General features: G+C 50.8%; 1 protein-coding gene across 3 annotated transcripts in view; it reads right to left on the bottom strand.

The window, feature by feature from the left end:
• DIS3L2 (DIS3 like 3'-5' exoribonuclease 2) overlaps window positions 1–17,763 on the bottom strand; it is a 185,461-nt gene that overhangs the window by 4,726 nt on the left and 162,972 nt on the right. For all 3 annotated transcript variants that reach the window (XM_051626783.1, XM_051626781.1, XM_051626782.1), the window contains 5 exons: window positions 6,728–6,911; window positions 5,529–5,615; window positions 901–1,048; window positions 492–622; window positions 176–280 (listed from right to left, as the gene is read on the bottom strand). In XM_051626783.1, the coding sequence (XP_051482743.1) occupies window positions 176–280; window positions 492–622; window positions 901–1,048; window positions 5,529–5,615; window positions 6,728–6,911 (655 nt within the window). The remainder of the gene's footprint in view (window positions 1–175; window positions 281–491; window positions 623–900; window positions 1,049–5,528; window positions 5,616–6,727; window positions 6,912–17,763) is intronic.

Raw genomic sequence — 17,763 nt, 5'->3', positions numbered from 1 at the left:
GCCCTCAGAAACTGGGCTGCTCCAGATGCTCCCAGCTCCTTGTGCCAAGGAACAGAGGGCAAACCCCATGAAGGCTCCGTGCCCTCCAGACAGCCCAGCCTGGGCACAGCTCTGCCTGCTGAAACCTCTCTGCTGAGGCAGTGTTGGCACTATCTCACACTGGTGAGATACTTACATTGCAGTAGATGCGCTTCTGGACTCCAAACTTCAGCACCAGGACATCAAAAGCCTCGTTCAAGACACCCATCACCATCGCCTCTGACTCCAGAGGACCACACTCCTGCCAAGAGACAGGGATGTCACTACAACAGCATCCTCCATCCCACCATCCCCAAGGGAAGCCAGTGCTGCAAGGCCCTGGAGCTCTGCTAGTGGTTAGTAACTCACACATCCCCTCACTGTTTGCCTTAGCCTCTGCCTGGTGGCATCTAGGCTGAGCCTTCCTGGGGAAATCCAGAGGTGTGCTGGGGGCAGGTGGCCTTGGCTCTTACCCTGACGAAGACGGCGAAGAAGAGGTCAGCGCTGAGCTCCTGCACCCTCTTGGAAGCCATCTTCCGGTCATTGCAGTGGTCTGCCTGTTTCTGGATGGCCTCTTTCTCCATCTTGATGGGGGAGCTGGCACCTGGGGAAGTGGACAAGTGAAAATGACATGCCTGTGCTCCCTTCTGCTCCAGAGCCATCCTGTGGCAGCCTGGACACAGACACCCAACTTGCCCCCGTGTCCCTGCTAGTTGAGGGTGCCCACATGCCAGGGAGCTGCCCCTTGGGATGCAGACTGCAAGCATCCAGCAGGCATGGCAGGCAAGGCAGGAACCTGGGAGTCCTGCCTGTGCCAGGCACAGCCACCCCCTTCCCTCGCAGCACCCAGAAGTACTCCACCAGTGGCCAGGGGGCACCCACCGAGCGAGGCGGAGAGGAGACGGTGCACGACGAGGTCCGCGTAGCGGCGGATGGGCGAGGTGAAGTGAGTGTAGAAGGGCACGTTCAGGGCGTAGTGGCGAAAGAGGGTCTCATTCTCCAGGATGCCAGTGCAGAAGTAGAGAGCCATCTGAAAGGGGTGAGAAGTGAGGGAAGGGGATGAAGAAGGATAGTGGCAGGACCCTGCATAAGGTTAGAGGGTCTGTGTGTGTGTGTGTGTGTGTGTGTGTGACAGACCTCCAGCAGCCGGTGGTGGTTCACCTGCTGCTCTGGTCGGGCTGCACAGGGATTAGGTGAAGGATTAAGTGCTGCAGGAACTAAGCACAGAGCAAAAGGGGCAAAGCCACTGCAGGGACCTGCTGGCTGCTAGTTGACCATGACTGGCACCAAGAACCGTACCAACTTTCATGTCATGAGTTTAAGCAGCTTCCTGCTTCTGCTCAGGCCCTGGGCTCATTTTGCCATCCCCCCAGCTTGCAGAGGAGAGCCCAGCTTGTTCCATGCCAGCCATGGAAGCTCTGGGTCTGGCTGCAGGCTCTGCACACCCATCACCCTTGCCTGGAGAGCACCAGTGGCTGGGATGAGTGGCTCTCCAATTCACCAAGGAGGAGGAGACAGCCCTGCTGTGATCCCTGCTGCTCCATCTCACAATGACAGCTGGTAAGCCGAGTGGCTGGACTGCCTGGCTAAACCAACACCAGGCCCAGCAGCCTCTTCAGCAGGAACCTCTCCTGGCTGAGCTGCCCCTGTTATCCCACATGTTACAGCTTTTATTTTTACATCTGTTAAACACCAGCCCTCGGGGCTGGGAAAACAATGGGGGCTGAGCCCAGGAGGGGAGGGGAGGCTGTGTAGGTCAGGGGGGTTGCGGCGGGGTCACAGCACAGTGGCGATTGAATGAACTTGTTTAAAAATAAGAGCAAGTGATTTTAAAAAAACAGGAGTATCCAGCTCTGATTACAGAGCCGTCCTGGGATCCACGGTTTGGGCAGCTGTATCCTTCACTCTCCAGCCCAGAGGCACAGCCAGCTCCTGCTGAGCAGCAACACACTGATCCGGGCAAGTAAACAGAGCAGGTTAAAAAAAGCAGCATCAGTCCCAGCCTTATTAAGAGACCCAAGAGCTGGGATAGGAGCTACGGCAGCTGCCAATTTCCACAACCCAGAATTAAATTGTTTCTGATGGACTCCACGAAGTACAGTCTTCACTCAATTAGCACAACTCCCACCAAACAAGGCTCTGAACAGTCAGGCAGGGAGACACGCCGAGTGCTGGAGGCTGCCGCGGCAAAGGATGAGTGTCTCTGTGCAGACAGACTGCATGAAATGACAGGGGGTTTACTGCACCTATGCCAGGCTCCTGAGCAGAAGTGGGGAAGGTCCCTGCAATGCCAGGTAGGTAGAGAGCAGACCGTACCCATTTGATTGCACAGGTCAAAACTGTTGCTACGAGAGAGCCCTTGGGAAGAGCCCATCCCTTCCCTACACCCAGCATTGCAGGGCAACCCCTGCCTTGTTTTATGTTAGAAACAATGCTGAAGGTCCTGTGCTGCTTGCACACTGATGTGTCCAGCACAATTTCTGACACCTGGTTGGCAGCTGATGACCCTCACTGAGGTCGGCATCATCACAACAAAAATACTCCTCTGGGCAGCGGTAAGGTTAGACACTACAGGGAGCCCAGTCCAACACCTTCCTGATACCTGTTCTCACCACCATGACAGAGATACCTAGTGACATCAGCCTGGCATAAAGCAGATGTTTTCTCATTAACAGATTCGACTCACAAGTGGTCTCAAATCCCCAGGGTTTGCTACAATCCCTGGAGAACCGAAAGGAGCCTGGAAATAAATCAGCCCCAGTCAACCAGAGGTGGCTTTGCTCTCATGGACAGATTGAATCCCCGAGTGACTGAGCCCCTGAAAAATGGTATGTCGCTGCTCCTTCATCTGTTACAAGGCTCCTGACTTGGCAATCCAGGTGCTTTCCCAGAAACACAGATTACCAGTTGCTTCCCATCTCTCTCCTCCTCCAAGAGACTGATGTCACGACCACCAGCATGCAGTGAAGATGAAAGACACAGGCTTGGTGTGACCATGGGTAAAACCTGTGGGCAGTTTGTTTTGACTGATTTAACTGCAACCTCGTCCCTGAAATACCAGCTTTATCACTGGGAGCTGAGATGTGTGCAGGGATACAGGTGACTCCTCAGCACACTTACTAGACAGCCTTGCCACACCATCTGCCAGAGCTATGGCCCAGCCCTTGACTCCACCATGGGCCCCTGGGTTGCTGTGCTCCACAGCTGCCAACACTCAGATCTGTCCTCTCCCCCATGGGGGACTGCAGCACTTAGGGACACAGGCAGGATGGAGTCAATTCTCCATCTGCTCTTGTACTGATGGCAGAGAACATAAAATCCTCCTCTCAGGGAAAGCTCCTTCCGCTCAGTATCTGTCTACCCTTTCTGAGGGGCACTGACATGGCTTTGCACTACCCATCCCCTGCATTTGGCAGTAGGAACAATGGTAGGAATCTGAACTGCTCAGGATTTTGGGGAGCTGAGTCCACCCTGCAGTGAGTGCAGTGAGGGACCAGAGACTAAAGAGAACAACACTGGTGCCTCTCATCCCCACAGTGTCACGGGCCTTCCTTACACACTGGAGACCACACAGATCCATCTCTGTAAGCACATTCTGGGTCAGGAAACTCCATTTACAAACTAAACAGCAATTCAATAAACGGTCAAACTGCACAAGCTCATCCCAAGAGCAAGACCAATTTCTGCTTCTTCCAGCTCATGCTCCACTTCCAATAATGAGAGCACCCCACCACGTGTGGCAGTACCATCCTGCCAGGGAATGCCAGCATATGCCACTCACCACCCAGACACAGGCTGCCCTGCAGGGCCCACAGACTCCGCTGGTAAACTGTGTTCTGCCTACAGTGGGTGTGTGCCAGACAGCAGGTCTGTCAGGCACAAGTGGACTGCCCAGCACACCTGAACACATAGACACCTTGGTCTTCTGAAAATGAAATTAGTCTAGTTCTTTTCTGTTGCAAGCCAGTATTGGGGGGCAGTTTCCCACATCTTCAAAATCATCTCTTGGGGAATATCCCCTTTAATAGCTCATCCTTCTTCTTCCCCAAACTCTCTGTCTAGTATCTACTCCACAGAAGGCTTCATCCCCAAAATCTTAATACCTTTCTCATATGGATCCAACGTGTATTCACAGGGCTAAAACTTAACAAGAGCCACTGGGAGGTATCTCAAAGCACACCCACCACCTCTCAGATCACAGCCTCAGGAGACCACAGAGACAACATTTCAGCAAGTCAGTAGGTCCCAAAGAGTTCATCTCCTTCTTGGTGCCAGGATCAGAACCCAGTCAACTTCTCCTTGCTCATCCCTTCTGGCCCACAGCTAGTCTTGCTCCACGTGCTACTGCTGGCAAAGCCCAGGCTTGCACCACACTGAGCACGAGTGGGGAAGGAATGCTCGTCACCAGTGCATCCACCTGTTAGCACCTTCCACCAGGAAAGATGTGACAGAAGGGACCAGAACAAGTCAAAGCATGACATGGGATCTGGGAAAATACAGCCAGCTCCAGAGGACACTCCCTGCACTCTACAACGCAGCACTCTGGAGCTGGACACATATATGAGTGAGTGATTTAGTAAATGGCTTCAGTCCCCAATCCCACTTGCAAGCAAGCATGAAGTCACTCAAGTACAGCAGGACTTCAGGCAACTGCTAATGAGTAAATGGAGCAAATAAGCTAAATAGAAAAGTGATAGTCAAATGAGTGATATTGGGAAGATGATTCATTCCTGCAGCGATAAGCAGGCCAAACCAGAAAGGCCATTTCAGGAACATTATCCTTCTCCCTGTGGGGTAGAACTACCCTCAGAAGAGGCTGTGCTATGCCCAGCTGCAAACATGGAAAGGCAGATGCTTCACAAATTATTTTTTTTATGGTGATAAGCACCCAAATAAGTGTCCTGAGCTGCAGACACACCAAATACAACAATCCAGGTGAGTAGCACAAGCCTCCATGGTAGAGAGATTTGGAGGGAGACAAAAGGGTTTTCAGGGGCATGTGTCTGGGTACCATATTGTGCTTCAAGGCCAGTTCTACATGCTTACACCATCCTCACTCTTGATTCCTTCTTTGGACCAGTTGGGATAACATGATATGAAGAAATGGCTTAAACATGAACCACATGAACCACAGAGCCTGCCACCAGCTCTTCAGAGAGCAGACTGGGTCCTTGGGAGTCTGCCAACATATCAAATGCAACTTCAAGGGTGATACATCCCAACCAGTAATAACAGAGACACTGGGGAGAGGTGGGGGCAAGGAAAGGCTCAGCCTGACCCTGCCATCCAGTGAAGCTTTGTTGCCCAGGCAATACCCCCACTGCCAGCTAAGTGGAGCTGGAGGCACTGGGTGAAGGCACCAGCAGCCCTGCAGCACCATGTTCAGTGCTCATTTACTCTCCCTTGATATAACAACCAGCTATGGTAATGCAGAAGGGGTGAGGGTTGAAGATGGAGCCACAGCAGACAGCTACAGCCAGGCGTGTCCAACTGGTCAGTGCTGTTCTCACCTGCATGGGCCTGGAAAACATGTTGGTCAGCACTTCTTTCCTGGCTTCAGAATATTTGTCAGCACCAAATGTTTCATTTAAGCTTTTCTAGAGGAGAAAAGAGAAAGAGCATTCAGTTTTGGCAAGCTGTGGTGGTAGAGGTGACCCAGACAGATCTTATTGGGGCAAACAGCAGCTTGTCAGAGCCAAATTCCTCCTTTCCCTGCAACTTCCTTGTAAACCTGAGATTGAGTTTTGCTCTGGTCCCAGCAGCCTTGACAGGGTGGGGGGACCCCTAGCTCCATGCAGCATGTGAGAGCACCCACAGCCCCTCTCCTGACCTGTGCCTGGCTCCCATCCAGCCACAGAGAGCTTCAGTACATGGACTGATCAGACTCTTGAGAGACATGGATATGGGAGGTCACTACTTGGGGCTAGTGGTGAGGAAGGGCTGGAGGGTTCAAAGTGCAGAAGAGGAGCTGAGTGTGCAGCCCCACATCTGCTGACATAGCCTGGGTGCAGCCAGCGAGCGGGAAAAGCAGTCCCAGCTGATGGAGAGGCCGTGTGGGAGGCCAGAGGGGATGGGATTAACAGAGGATTATCCACAGTCCAGTTGCAGCAAGTAAAGAAAATCCTGGAACCTGTGCTGTGCTGTTCAGCTGGAGTTCAGCCTCAGGACACGCTCAGAGGAGGATCAGTTGGATACCTCCCGCACTGGCTGCTCCTGACCTTTCCAGCACAGCTCTCCAGTCCTTCCCAGTCCCTGCACCCCACCCTGCCCTCCCTGAGACCTTCAGCAGCCCAGACAGAAACACCCCCTTGCAGAGCTACTTTTCCCGCAGTCCAGAGCAAATGCCCTGCTTGGGACTTGCTGAGAAGGCAGAGAAAGGAAATGTAGGTGTCCCAGTGACTGCCACTGCACCGAGATACCCTTTTCATTGCAGAGAGGGCAGCACTGGGGTCACCTACAAGGTCCCCCTCACCCTGCTCTAAGCTCTGTGTACACCAGCTGACCAGGACAGGCTGGGCCACCACTACCCAATGCTAGTGAGGTCAAGAAGTGAGGGAGGTGCTTTGTTATGGCATGGGATATTTGTCAGCTCTGCACGGGCAAAAGGAGAGAGGGAAGAAACCCCACACTGCTGCCACAAACGTGCCATCACATAGCTGCCCACCCTTTGCCCCCATGGCCCTGCTCCCCGCCAGGCCAGTGCACTCACATGCAGGGCTCCTGCGCTGCTGAAGTCGATGTCAAGGCCAACTTGGTTGCAAAACTCCATGAGGTCTTTCAGCAGCTTGGTTTGGGGTGGGGGGTGTCGGCGGAGCAGGGCCTGCTCGGGGAAGGAGCGGTAGATCTGATGGGCCACGGCCATGTTCGCAAGCAGCATGAACTCTTCCACCAGCCTGCAGCATGAGAAAAACAACCCCAGGCACCACTTAGAGAGGGGAGTCCCCTGGGAAACCAAGCCAGTCCATAGTGATGAGAACTAATATGACACAGAGGGACAGGGGAACAGCTTGTAGTTGCTGTTATAAGCGAAGATTAGATGTGAGACTGCAGCAAATCCCCCCCCAAATTCTCACTTTCTAGCTGAGGTTTCCCCAAGGACTCAGAGCAAGCCAAACTGCTGGTGCAGACAAGCAGCAGTCAGTGATAAATTGACAGCTTGAATTAGGATAAAATAATCTCCCTTTAGGTAATTTTATCTCCTGAAATGCTCAAAAAGCAAAACAAACGATGTGCAAGAGATAGCACAGAAAACAAACATACACCCCTGTCTTCCTGGGCCAGAGAAAACAGCGTCTCTCTCGCTCCCCCAGCCCAAGCTCAACATGTGTGGTCAAGCCCAGCCACTGAGCCCAGCCTCTGCACTGGGCTTCCACCCAGAGCAGGACCCAGCACATCCCCTGAGCAGGATGAGCCACCAGCACAGCCTGCTGCAGGGCTGCCTCTGGCATCCAGGTAATCCAAGGAGTCCGAGGGCTCCTCCATACGACCTGCAGACTGCTGGAGGTACCCCAGGCTGAGGTGAGCCCCAGCTTCCACCTCTGAATGTACACACAGTGAATGGAAATCTCCAGGGCTACACAGTGCAAAGAAAAGCAATCCCAGCACTAGAGATCATCTTTGGAGCATTTATGAGTTGCGCTACCAGCTGTAGGGCTGTGCCACAGGAGACTTGTTTAACTGGCCTTAGATAAGCACAGAGATGTGCTTAACTAGGCTTCCTGCTATTTGCTGCATCTATTCCCAGTGCTCCTCACTGGTGCTAATTGCCAAAAAAGATAATAGATTTGCAGAAGGAACCTCATTCTCCGAGCAATGCCCGAGTGAACTGTCACTGGTTATGCAAAGCAGTGATTTTGCAGGGCTGGTGGGGGGACCTGGGCTGGAGCTGGTGGTAATGCAGCTCCCAGCCCCAGCCATTGCTGGGGGGACAGGCCAGGGGAGATGTGCAGGGTGCTGTACTCCCAGGGTACTTGCTACCAGCAGTGGTATGTTCCCAGCCTTGGGTACTTGCCAAGAACTTGAAACAGAAAGAGAACAAAGACAAGCCCAGATGAGGAATAAGCACCTGACAGTGATAATCAGCAGTAGAAATGTTCGTCTTTAATGGGAAGGAGTTCCCTTAAGAGCCTCGTGGGCTCTCCCAGAGCATGTTGTGCCAGAGGCCAATACTTCAGACCCTGCAGGGAGTATGGGAGGGACACCCTCTCGCATGGGCAATGCAGAAAGGGCTGGTGAGCAGCACAGCCCAAGAGGGAACAGGCCACCCATCCTGTCTCCTGAAACACCAGAAGGCCAAGGGCTGGGTCAGGGGAGTGGGCAACAGCCCGGAAGGGGAGCATGGTCCCTACACGCTCCTGATGGGCGACTTCCAAGAGGGTTAAGCCAAGCTCTTGCTGCTCCTGTGCAGCTGAGCCAGCAGATGGCAACATCGGTCCCTCTACAGCCACCGGCACCTGGGGGCTGCGGGACAGCATGGCCCAAGGGTGCTGGGCACCCCGGCTCTGCAGCACCCCGGGCTGGGAGGCAGAGCAGGGAACAACACCCAGTGGGTTATGGCAGGGCAATCCCCATCTCCTGGGTGTGGGTGGGCCCACCAGTGCTCTCCCAGCTGCCAGGATTGCAGAAAGCAGGTGGGGAACAATGGCCTGAGGACATCTGTGAGGCTGTAATGGCCCAACCTGATCCCTGGGAAGCCCTTTCTGCCCAAACCAGCCGGCAGCAAGGCACAGCAAAGAGTGTGGGCTGCAAAAGGCAGTGCCACCCCTTCCCATGGGCTTTGGTGCAAAGAGGAAGCAGGACATTTTCAGCACTAGCCCCAGCTACTCTGCTGCACACATGAGCAAAGGCTGGCCATGGAATTTCTGTGCCTTGAAACTCTACGGAGTGAGGTGCAAACCCATCAATAAATACCCATGAACAGCATCTCTTCTTTGTCACAAGGACGATGATCTCAAGTCCTAGAGACAAACACTGTGAGTGCTCAAAGCAGCTCCTGCCATTCTTGCTCCCTTTGAGCGCTAGTGTGAGGAGCCTGCACCTCTTACTTCCAGTGACACTTCGGGCTGGATGCAATTTCCAACTAATTATTACGTTCTTTTTGTTTTGTTGTTGTTGTTTTTTACCATTTTGGAGGTTGGGGCTTTTAAATCTTCCTGGAGGCATCCTTGTTCTAATGCTGCAGGTAGCACTGATTTGAAACAAATACGTGCACATCCTCCTGCCAGGGATGATTTTAAACCAAAAGAGAAACTAATAGCACAAGATTTCCCATTTTGCTTTGCAAAATCCCATCCTCTCTTCCTTTAGCATACCCACACCTGGAGTCACCCCCAGGCAGCATCCAAGACAGCCCCCATCAAGAGGGGGTACCCAGCACACGGCTGACTGCATGGGCAGGGAAATCTTACCAGGAAGCACCCAGGAGCTTTGTACCCGTGACAGGGTGTGCAGGACATGATTGCAGATATTCAGAATTGAAAAGCTACTGATCTTGCTCCATCAACTGAAGGCAAGGGATGAGTCACAGCTAAGGTCTGGGCTTCCAAGAAGCAGATAACATGGACAAGGTCAGACATTGCCCTGTATTCAGGGGAAAGAGAAGACCCAAGACCTGATGGGTTGGTCCATGTCAGCTGAGGTTAATGAATCACAGCGGCCCAGGAAGGCTCACTGCCCTGTAGGTTGATGCCAAAACAAACTGCAAGGGTCAGGGGGTCCTTGCCAGCTCTGGATCACCCAGGAGTCACAGAACTGCTCCCCACACACATCCCATTGCAGCAACCCTGCAAACATAATAGGAAGGAACAGTGCGGGGCTGCTCTAGGGTAACTCCTGGATGGGTTTGCTTTAGCATTGAGATTTAGTCCCCCAGGGAGGGGAAAGCAGCTTCCAGAAGAGACATGTTACATCTGGGTTAATCCAGAGCATGTGAGAGCTTGTCAGGTTCAGAGGGAATGGGCTGGGGACAGCAAAGGAGCTGGCACCTGCACCCAGTGTTAAGCCAGGTCACCTCTTCTGCAGAGGAATGAGGTCTGTGGCTCAAGACATGAGGAGGGAGCCAAGATCTGCGATGAAGAGCTTAACATGGTGGTCTCATTGCACCTACAAGGAAAATGATATTCCCAAGAGGAGCTCACCCCGAGAGTGCATGGGACATTGAAGACTCAGGAGGACAAGCCAGGGCTGGGACAGCCCCCAAAGACAGCATGGCTGCGGGTGCTGAGGAGCAGCACCGAAGCCTTGCTAACTTGTTGGCAGGTCAAACAGCAAGAGGGGTTTTTTTTGTTGTGTTTTTTTTTTTTTTTTCTTAAAACAGCCTAGTTTGGAGTTTGGCTCAGTGCAGCTGGCAGACGGGACTGCAAAGAAAAATATTTCATGGCTAAAAAAATGGAGACAGAAAGACTGGTCTATCTGAAGGCACACTGAATGAATCCCATGTGAAATGCGTTCTAATGCCATCGCTGCAGTTTCCTCTGGATTAGCTGAGCTATCCTTGGCTCCTGGCTCCATAAAATCCCATAAACAATCTGATCTGAACTTCTGCCCTTTCTGTGCTGATGTGAGGTTTCCTGTCCTGTGGAGAGGACTGGGGGTTAGCAGGTGGCTGTCCCTCCCATAGGTGCCTGCAGATCCCAGCTGTCCTGCTCGCTGGGGCTGCAGGAGGGAGCGTTTCCAAACCTGTTCAATGCATCATTTAACGTGCACACGCGAGACGGAGGAGAGGGAGGGGAGGGATGACTTGCAAGCTCTGTAACATGTGTAAGCATCTCCTGCCGGCTCTTTCAATACCCAGGTTTTGCTTCTGAGTTATGGGCTTGGTGCAGGAGTCAGTGGGTGAAACTCTATTGCCTGCCTCATGCAAGAGGTCAGCCCACGGGCACCGTTTTCAAAAGCACTTGCCTCTCAGTTTCAGAGGTGGCTGAGGCATGCTGGCTCCTAAATCCCACTGACTGCTGGGGAGATTTCAGGCTCCTGAGATGCTCTTAAACACAGGACTTGGTGCTTTTCCAAGTATCTTAAATGACGGCCACAGCTCCTGTAGGCATACAGCCACCTGTGAAACCATCCAGCTGAAGAGCACTGATGACACCTTGAACCCAACCTACTGGGCTGTAACTCCTCTCACACAGCTCCTAACAGAGCCAAACAGCCATGGGATGCAGGAAAAGAAGCTGCACATTCAGATGCTGGAATTGCTTTAGCAGCAGCATTACTATTTGCCCTATAATAGGCTAGCTAGACCCTTCCCAATCTCTTGATAGCAACCTTGAAAAGCTACTCACATCCTCAGCTGGTTGGGTGGTTGATTGCAAGTAAAATATTGGTTTGTCATGCTGAATCTCTGCAGAGTGAAGCTGGGCAAGTAAAAGGCCTGTTTGGCTGCTTGTCTCCATAGCAATGCAGCCAGGCAATATAGCAGCCATTGAAGTGCCCACTCTCCCTGATTAACTTGACAAATGACATTAGCCAAGCAAGGTTTGCTGCAAGGGATAGACAAGGAGTACTTTGTTTGCAATCCAGTAAGTGCACAAAGGAAGCAGGCAGCTTGGTTAAAGCAAAGCAAAATTAAAACATGTGCTGTTCCACCAGTGTAACAGACCTGTAGGCTTCAGAGCAAACGGCAGTGAGGTAGGGCTGAAGAAGGCACAGCTCTTCCCCAACACCACCTTCTTCACCTCCATCCCCACCCCACCAAGATGTAACCACTGGGTGTACCCAGGCATTGGAAGTGGTCTCATAGCTACAGTACAGACTCAGGGATGAGCCTGAAACACTTTAAGCCAAATATGATCAAATAATTTCTGCAAAGGTTACCAAACTTCTCTTCCCTATTCCATTACAAAATCCCATCTGCTTCTCTCCATTTTGTCTCCTCCTCACAGCACTTGCTCTCTCCTGCATAGGGAACAAGGCTATTGCTGTTCAAACACCTTCCCATCTCCAGATGGGTATGCTATCCTGGCTCAGCATGTCTCTGTTCTTTGACTTCCAGTCAGAGCCTCCGGTATCTCAACCCACAGCTACATCTGCCTCAGGTGTCCAGCTCCATGCTGGATCCAAACAGAGACAGGAGAGTAGAGCTTTGAAAGCATCACACTGGGTTTGTATTTGAACCAAACAGTGCCATGGGCGGCTAGAGCTGAGAAAAGAAAGCCCTGGCCTTATTGTGTGTGTCTGAGAAGGCTCTAAAGACACTGATGGATATATGTCCCCTTGCTAAGGGCAGTACCTCGCTGAGAGCCCCCGCTCTCTGCTGGCTTGAAGGGGATTATTGCTGCAGCACAATCTCATAACAAACAAGAGATCTACAGCTGCCTCTTGGGAATGTGACTCTAAATCCTGCTGCATTCACCAAGAGAAAGTCACCTTCCACAAAAGGCTACAAACAGTCCTGTGCACATCCAACAGCAGCAGCAGCTGAAGGAAAACTGTGAAGAAACAGCACCACAGTTCAACAAACACACTCACTCCAAAGCCTCACATCCAAAGACGCTGGATGTGGTACGATTTTTTCTCCTTTTCTTTAAATCATGTACATTTATTTTTGATTACAGCTCTTCCATGAAGCAAAGGAACTTGAGAGGTTTCTATAAAAGCTCTTCTAAAAGCAACATTAGCTAATCCTGCATCTCCTGAGAGTGCAGCCAATGACAGAATCATGCTCTTTTGGCGAGTAGCTGGACCGGTGCTTGCGATGGCTCTTTTCCATGCAAAATCCTGCAAGAGCAGTGTGCTGCCTTCCTGGTGACACCCTGCCTACCCAGCAAACAGCAGCATCTTCAGCCGCACACTCCAGAACAGCACTGTTGCTTGAAAAGTTAAGAAAATCAAATCCCATTATCCAAAAAATTGGATCACAGTGTTACATCTGAGCCTTACAATGTTAGTGGGGAGCTCTCTTTGCCAACCACAGTTGCCAGAAGCCCAAAAGCCCTACTTTTTTTTTTAAAAAAAAAAAAAAGTAGTAAAAGGCAAGAACGCTGGCGGCTCCTGGCTTGATGAAAGTAATTTGTGCTCCTCTCGCAGCTAGTGGTAGCCTTGAACAAAGCAGAGCTGAATAATGGAACTACTCCACTTTCTGAGATTGCTCAATTAGCTCTTGGTTAAAACTGTTAACATTGAAACTTGATGAGAACAGCAGCTCTGAGGCAGTTTTAGATTCATTTCTTACTAAGCTAGAATGGCTTTTCCCTCTAATGAACTCCCTTTCTGGGGTATAATGAATGCCCTTTTTATTAGCTGTGGTGCCTTCCCAGGAATAGATGCCTACAACACAAATGCAAGGGAAGGTATTCTGAACACAAAAGTCACTTACTGACCACTCTCACACCTTGAGGCTGGAAATGCCATCAGATCACTCTCTTTGCTTTATCCAAATTAACTGCTGTCTGGTGGAAAACTGTTTTAAGCTTGCAGTACTAAAGCTGGGCTACTGAAGGTGTTCGGCATTATTAGGAATTAATTGCCTAAAGCCTGATGTACTGGGTTTGCACACAGGGATTTAGACCACTAGAAAAAACTCAACCATTTGCCTCAGTTCCTTTGAAATTACCAACACCACTTTGCAGCCCTGTTACATAAAAGAGCTGACTTAATCTGACAGCAGGACATCATGCCAGACCTCAGGACATCAGAGACGGCTCAGGTGGCCACGGAGCCTCCGGCACCTCTTGGCACTTGGCTGCATGGATGGCAAATGCTTCCCACCTTGTCCAGAGCTCCTCAACCTCATCTGTGGTTTGTATGGATGGGATAAAGTCAATGCCCACCCATCACACTGCCCCAATCCTACCTTGATCCAAGTGGTTAAGAAAACTTCATTGAACTGAAGAGTCAGATTTGCAGAGGACGCAGCCTCTGTGGGCCGAGCCTCTTCATTAAATGTTAATATGACTGCAGTCTGCTCCTTTTCATGCAAATTGGAAACTACCTTCAGACTCCTCGCAGGAAGCTGAAGTGCCCCTCTGTGTCAAAACAGCATCTTCACCTGCTGTGGGCCAGAGATGAAAGCTTAGACCTGCACCCACATGCTGGGCCATGCAGACACAACTTCAGCAAGCTCCCTCGGTCCTAGCTCCAGTGTTCTCCACAATTTTCTCAGGACTACCACATTTTTGAGCCCAGGACAGAGGACTTCACCATCAGCAAAGAAGATCTCCCCCCAGGAATGGCCTTCCTGGGTCAAGAGACTTCTTTTTCCCCGGGCCCCAAAGAAGCCCACAGAGCGGTATTTGCCCAGCATGGGCACATCTCTCCTGCAAATGTCTCCAGCACTGGGGCTGCCTGATGCTGCTGTGCAGACCTTCCCACTCCTGCTGGATGTCAGCGCCAAAGTGACAGCACTGTTTGAAAGCCCTCCTTTAAAACACCAAACCCTTCATGCTGCCTCAGCATTTTTCTGTGGGGAGGATGCCAGCAACAGTGGAAAGGGTTTGCAATCCGTGCTCCATCCAGGAGCTGTGTGGCTGGGAATCCCAGCCTGGCTCCCCGTGGATCTGCATCAGATCTGGTTTGTCCTTCCAGGGACCCACTGGCTCACTGAGATCTCATGTCTCAGAGGCAGCTACAACAGCCAGGACCCTGCTCCCTCTCCTCAGAGCTGCAAGGGAGGGATATGCAGCCACCACTAACACACACAACTCAGTGCTGTGCTCACCTGGCACATCTCAGAGGGACAATCTTCCTCTAGGCTGGCAAGCTGTACTTTCTGGGATTCATTAGGATGCTCCTGAGCAGGGTTGCTGCTCAGGGCCAGAACAGGGACTCGAGACAGTTTTCTTCAGCCCTTGGGAATTGCTGGTGGGCAGAAGAACCTGGTGCCAGGCTGGATCTGGGACTGTGCCAAGAAGAGGGGAGATACCCCACAACCAGTGCCCAAGGCAGGGCTGCCAGTCCACATTCCTGAGATGTACAGCCTGATACGCCACTGACTCCGAACGCAGAGCTCCTGACAAGAACACGCTTGTGGTCCCATCATATTAATGTCATCTAGAGTCCGGCTAAGAGGGGAATGGAAAGAATCCCTGAAGAAATGCAGACAACCCCTCTCTTGACAGGAAAGCCTCCAGCCTAACACATCAGGCCAGCACCGCCTGTTATCAGGCTGCATTTCTCACTGAAAGGAGGCAGGAATGAAAGGCGCTTTTCCTCACTGTTAAAAGTTTACACCAGTGATTTATGGGTCAGAAAAATCAGCGAGTCCGTCATCGAGTGCTCTGTACAGCAGCATGTGCTACGTGGCTGCTGACCAGAAATGCCAGGACCCATTAAGTGGAAGCAAAGGGCAGCACGATGGAAAGTTAAAGATGCTTTTTGCCCATTTCATTAATTAGCCAGGTCTTTTTTTCATCCCCTGCCGCCTTCATTAATGTAACGTTGAAGTGAAGGAATATTAACAATCCAGACAACACAATAATATTAACACAACACCTGCAAAATGCAAATGTAAGTCCATTAGGTAAACAGATGATTTTAAGCCACTGAGGCAGAAATAACATTCTGACATTTCCTAGCGTGAGTATCCTGCAGAAATACTGTCCATCACTTCTGCTCCATTATAAAGCCATGGCCCCTTGTACATAGCAGACTCCTCATCTGTTACTAGTCCCTGAAAGGATGAGAACGACTTACACTTCCACTAAGACATTTGCCAGTTTCACATGGAAGGTGTCTTACTAAAGCCATGTCATGAACCAGAAAGATCAAAAGGGATTTTAAAAAGGATTTTATCTCTGTGATAGCAAGGGATGGAGATAAAATCTGAAGCTGATAGCTTGTAAATATTAAGCTACACTTGGGATCACTCCAGAACCTGAGCTTTCTATTATGGTGGTTTAATCTGAGACAAGTTTTCACCAAGGGAGAAACAAACAGTTAATTGCTTGGAGAACTGATAGTGCCATAGGGAGTCACAGACTGCTAGAACTGGCCCTCCTGTACCACATTCCCCATCAGCTAATGCTCTCCCAGACGTTACTGCTGAGGTGATAGTCACACCCTGTGTGCATTTCTCCCTTCAGTCTTTGCCTTTGCTTTTTTCCTGCTTTATCTGGCACTGAAGAGTTGATTATTCCCAAAGCAGGAGACAGACTGATGGATAAGGGGGAAATGAAAGAAGGGATTAACATCCCAGATTGGAAGTTTACTCTGAGATGGCAAACAACTGGGCAGAACATCCACCTACCAACCAGGATGTGACCGAGGAACAAACAAGCAGAAGCCTGCAGAAGCTCATGAAGAGATGAGCAACAAAAGCTAGCCAAAAAAGTTTAAAAGATCAAAAACATGGAAAGTAATCTAAATAATCCAGCAGCCAAAGGCAGTGGTGGCACAGCAACTCAACACGTACATCTTGATGTTCATGAAGTGACAGCCAGGCAGTGACTTGCTAAGTAATACCCTTTTTTGCTGCAGGTCTCTGCTCCAACCTCCTGGTCAATGCAGGATAACTTTGAAGTTGCATCTGGCTAGCCTTTTCCAGTTGAGTTCCAGCAATCTCCAACATCAACTATCTCAAAGCCCCTTTGGGTCCCTGTTCCAGTCCTTAACCACACTCATAAGTGTTGCTTGGGCTCATAGGAAGAGACCTCCAGGAGAAGCAATCACCCAAACTGGCCAGCCTTTAGCAAGAGCCTTGCCAGAGGAGCATTGCTCAGGAGAAACTGGCTGCAGATCAAGGGATTTAGAGTGACCACCAGGACCACTGGTTCTGAGAAGATTAGTGTCAGAAAAAGACATTCAACATAGCAAGGTCCAGATAGGATAACACCCAAATGCAGCTGCTCCCTGGCTGTGGGATGCTCTGCTGGGGGTGCTGCTTTCCAGGCAGGGCTGTGGCTGTGGCCATGGAGCAGGACTGCCCACCACTGCCCCGGTTCAACCTCAGATTTGCAGTTGTAGCACGGAGTGTGGGCAGGTTCAGGGGAATAGCTGTATCAATACAGAGTGAGGGATCCAGCTGGCTCCAGCTGTATTATTCTTGGTCTGAAATGATGGCAAAGCACAACATAAGAACTTTTTGGTTACCAGAACTTTCAAAGACATGGAAACCCCAAGGAGAGGGGAGCAAGGTATGAGGGACACCAACAGCAGATCAGGGTTAAAACAACTGATAAAAGTTGGCAAGGGGATAAAAGGGAAATGATCAACACTAGATTTGGGGGTGCTGTACTCTAAATAGGGACTACTGAAATACTCTGGATAACTTCTGTTTTCAGGCAGCCTCTTGGCAGATTAAAGCGTCCCAGAGGTTTTATATCCAGCTCCTACAATCTTAAACTAAATATTAGGTGAGAAAAACATGCTTCTCAGGAAAAGTCAGGCAAAGCCCAGAGTGAAAAACAATGAGCAGGAGAATGAACGTATTTGGTTTGTTGAATATACAATCAGCAACAGCTTTCTTTCCCAAAAATAAAGCCACGGGAATGAAATGTGGAGATGAGGAGGATGGAAAAGCTGCAGAAAATTTAGGCAATCTCCCCCCACCCCATGTTTCCCCCAGGCATGACTCTCACCCTGCCTGGCCTCAGTGGGCGGGCTGGGAGCTACGCCGTAAATTCCTGAGAGGGCCTTACACCCTCTGCAGCGGGACAGGCTTAAAGTCCAATAGGCCCATCTGTAACTTCTCTCTCTTGACTTTTATGTGCATAGATTTAAAAGTGATTTGATTTACTGGCATAGGGGTTGTGAAGAGCCTGGCTTGGTCTAAGGACAGCCGGAGGTTAAAGGCAGCAATGCAATTCCACC

The sequence above is a fragment of the Apus apus genome, chromosome 8, assembly GCF_020740795.1.
Source record: "Apus apus isolate bApuApu2 chromosome 8, bApuApu2.pri.cur, whole genome shotgun sequence".
Taxonomy (NCBI): domain Eukaryota; kingdom Metazoa; phylum Chordata; class Aves; order Apodiformes; family Apodidae; genus Apus; species Apus apus.
This window is presented reverse-complemented; position numbering and strand designations above follow the sequence as displayed.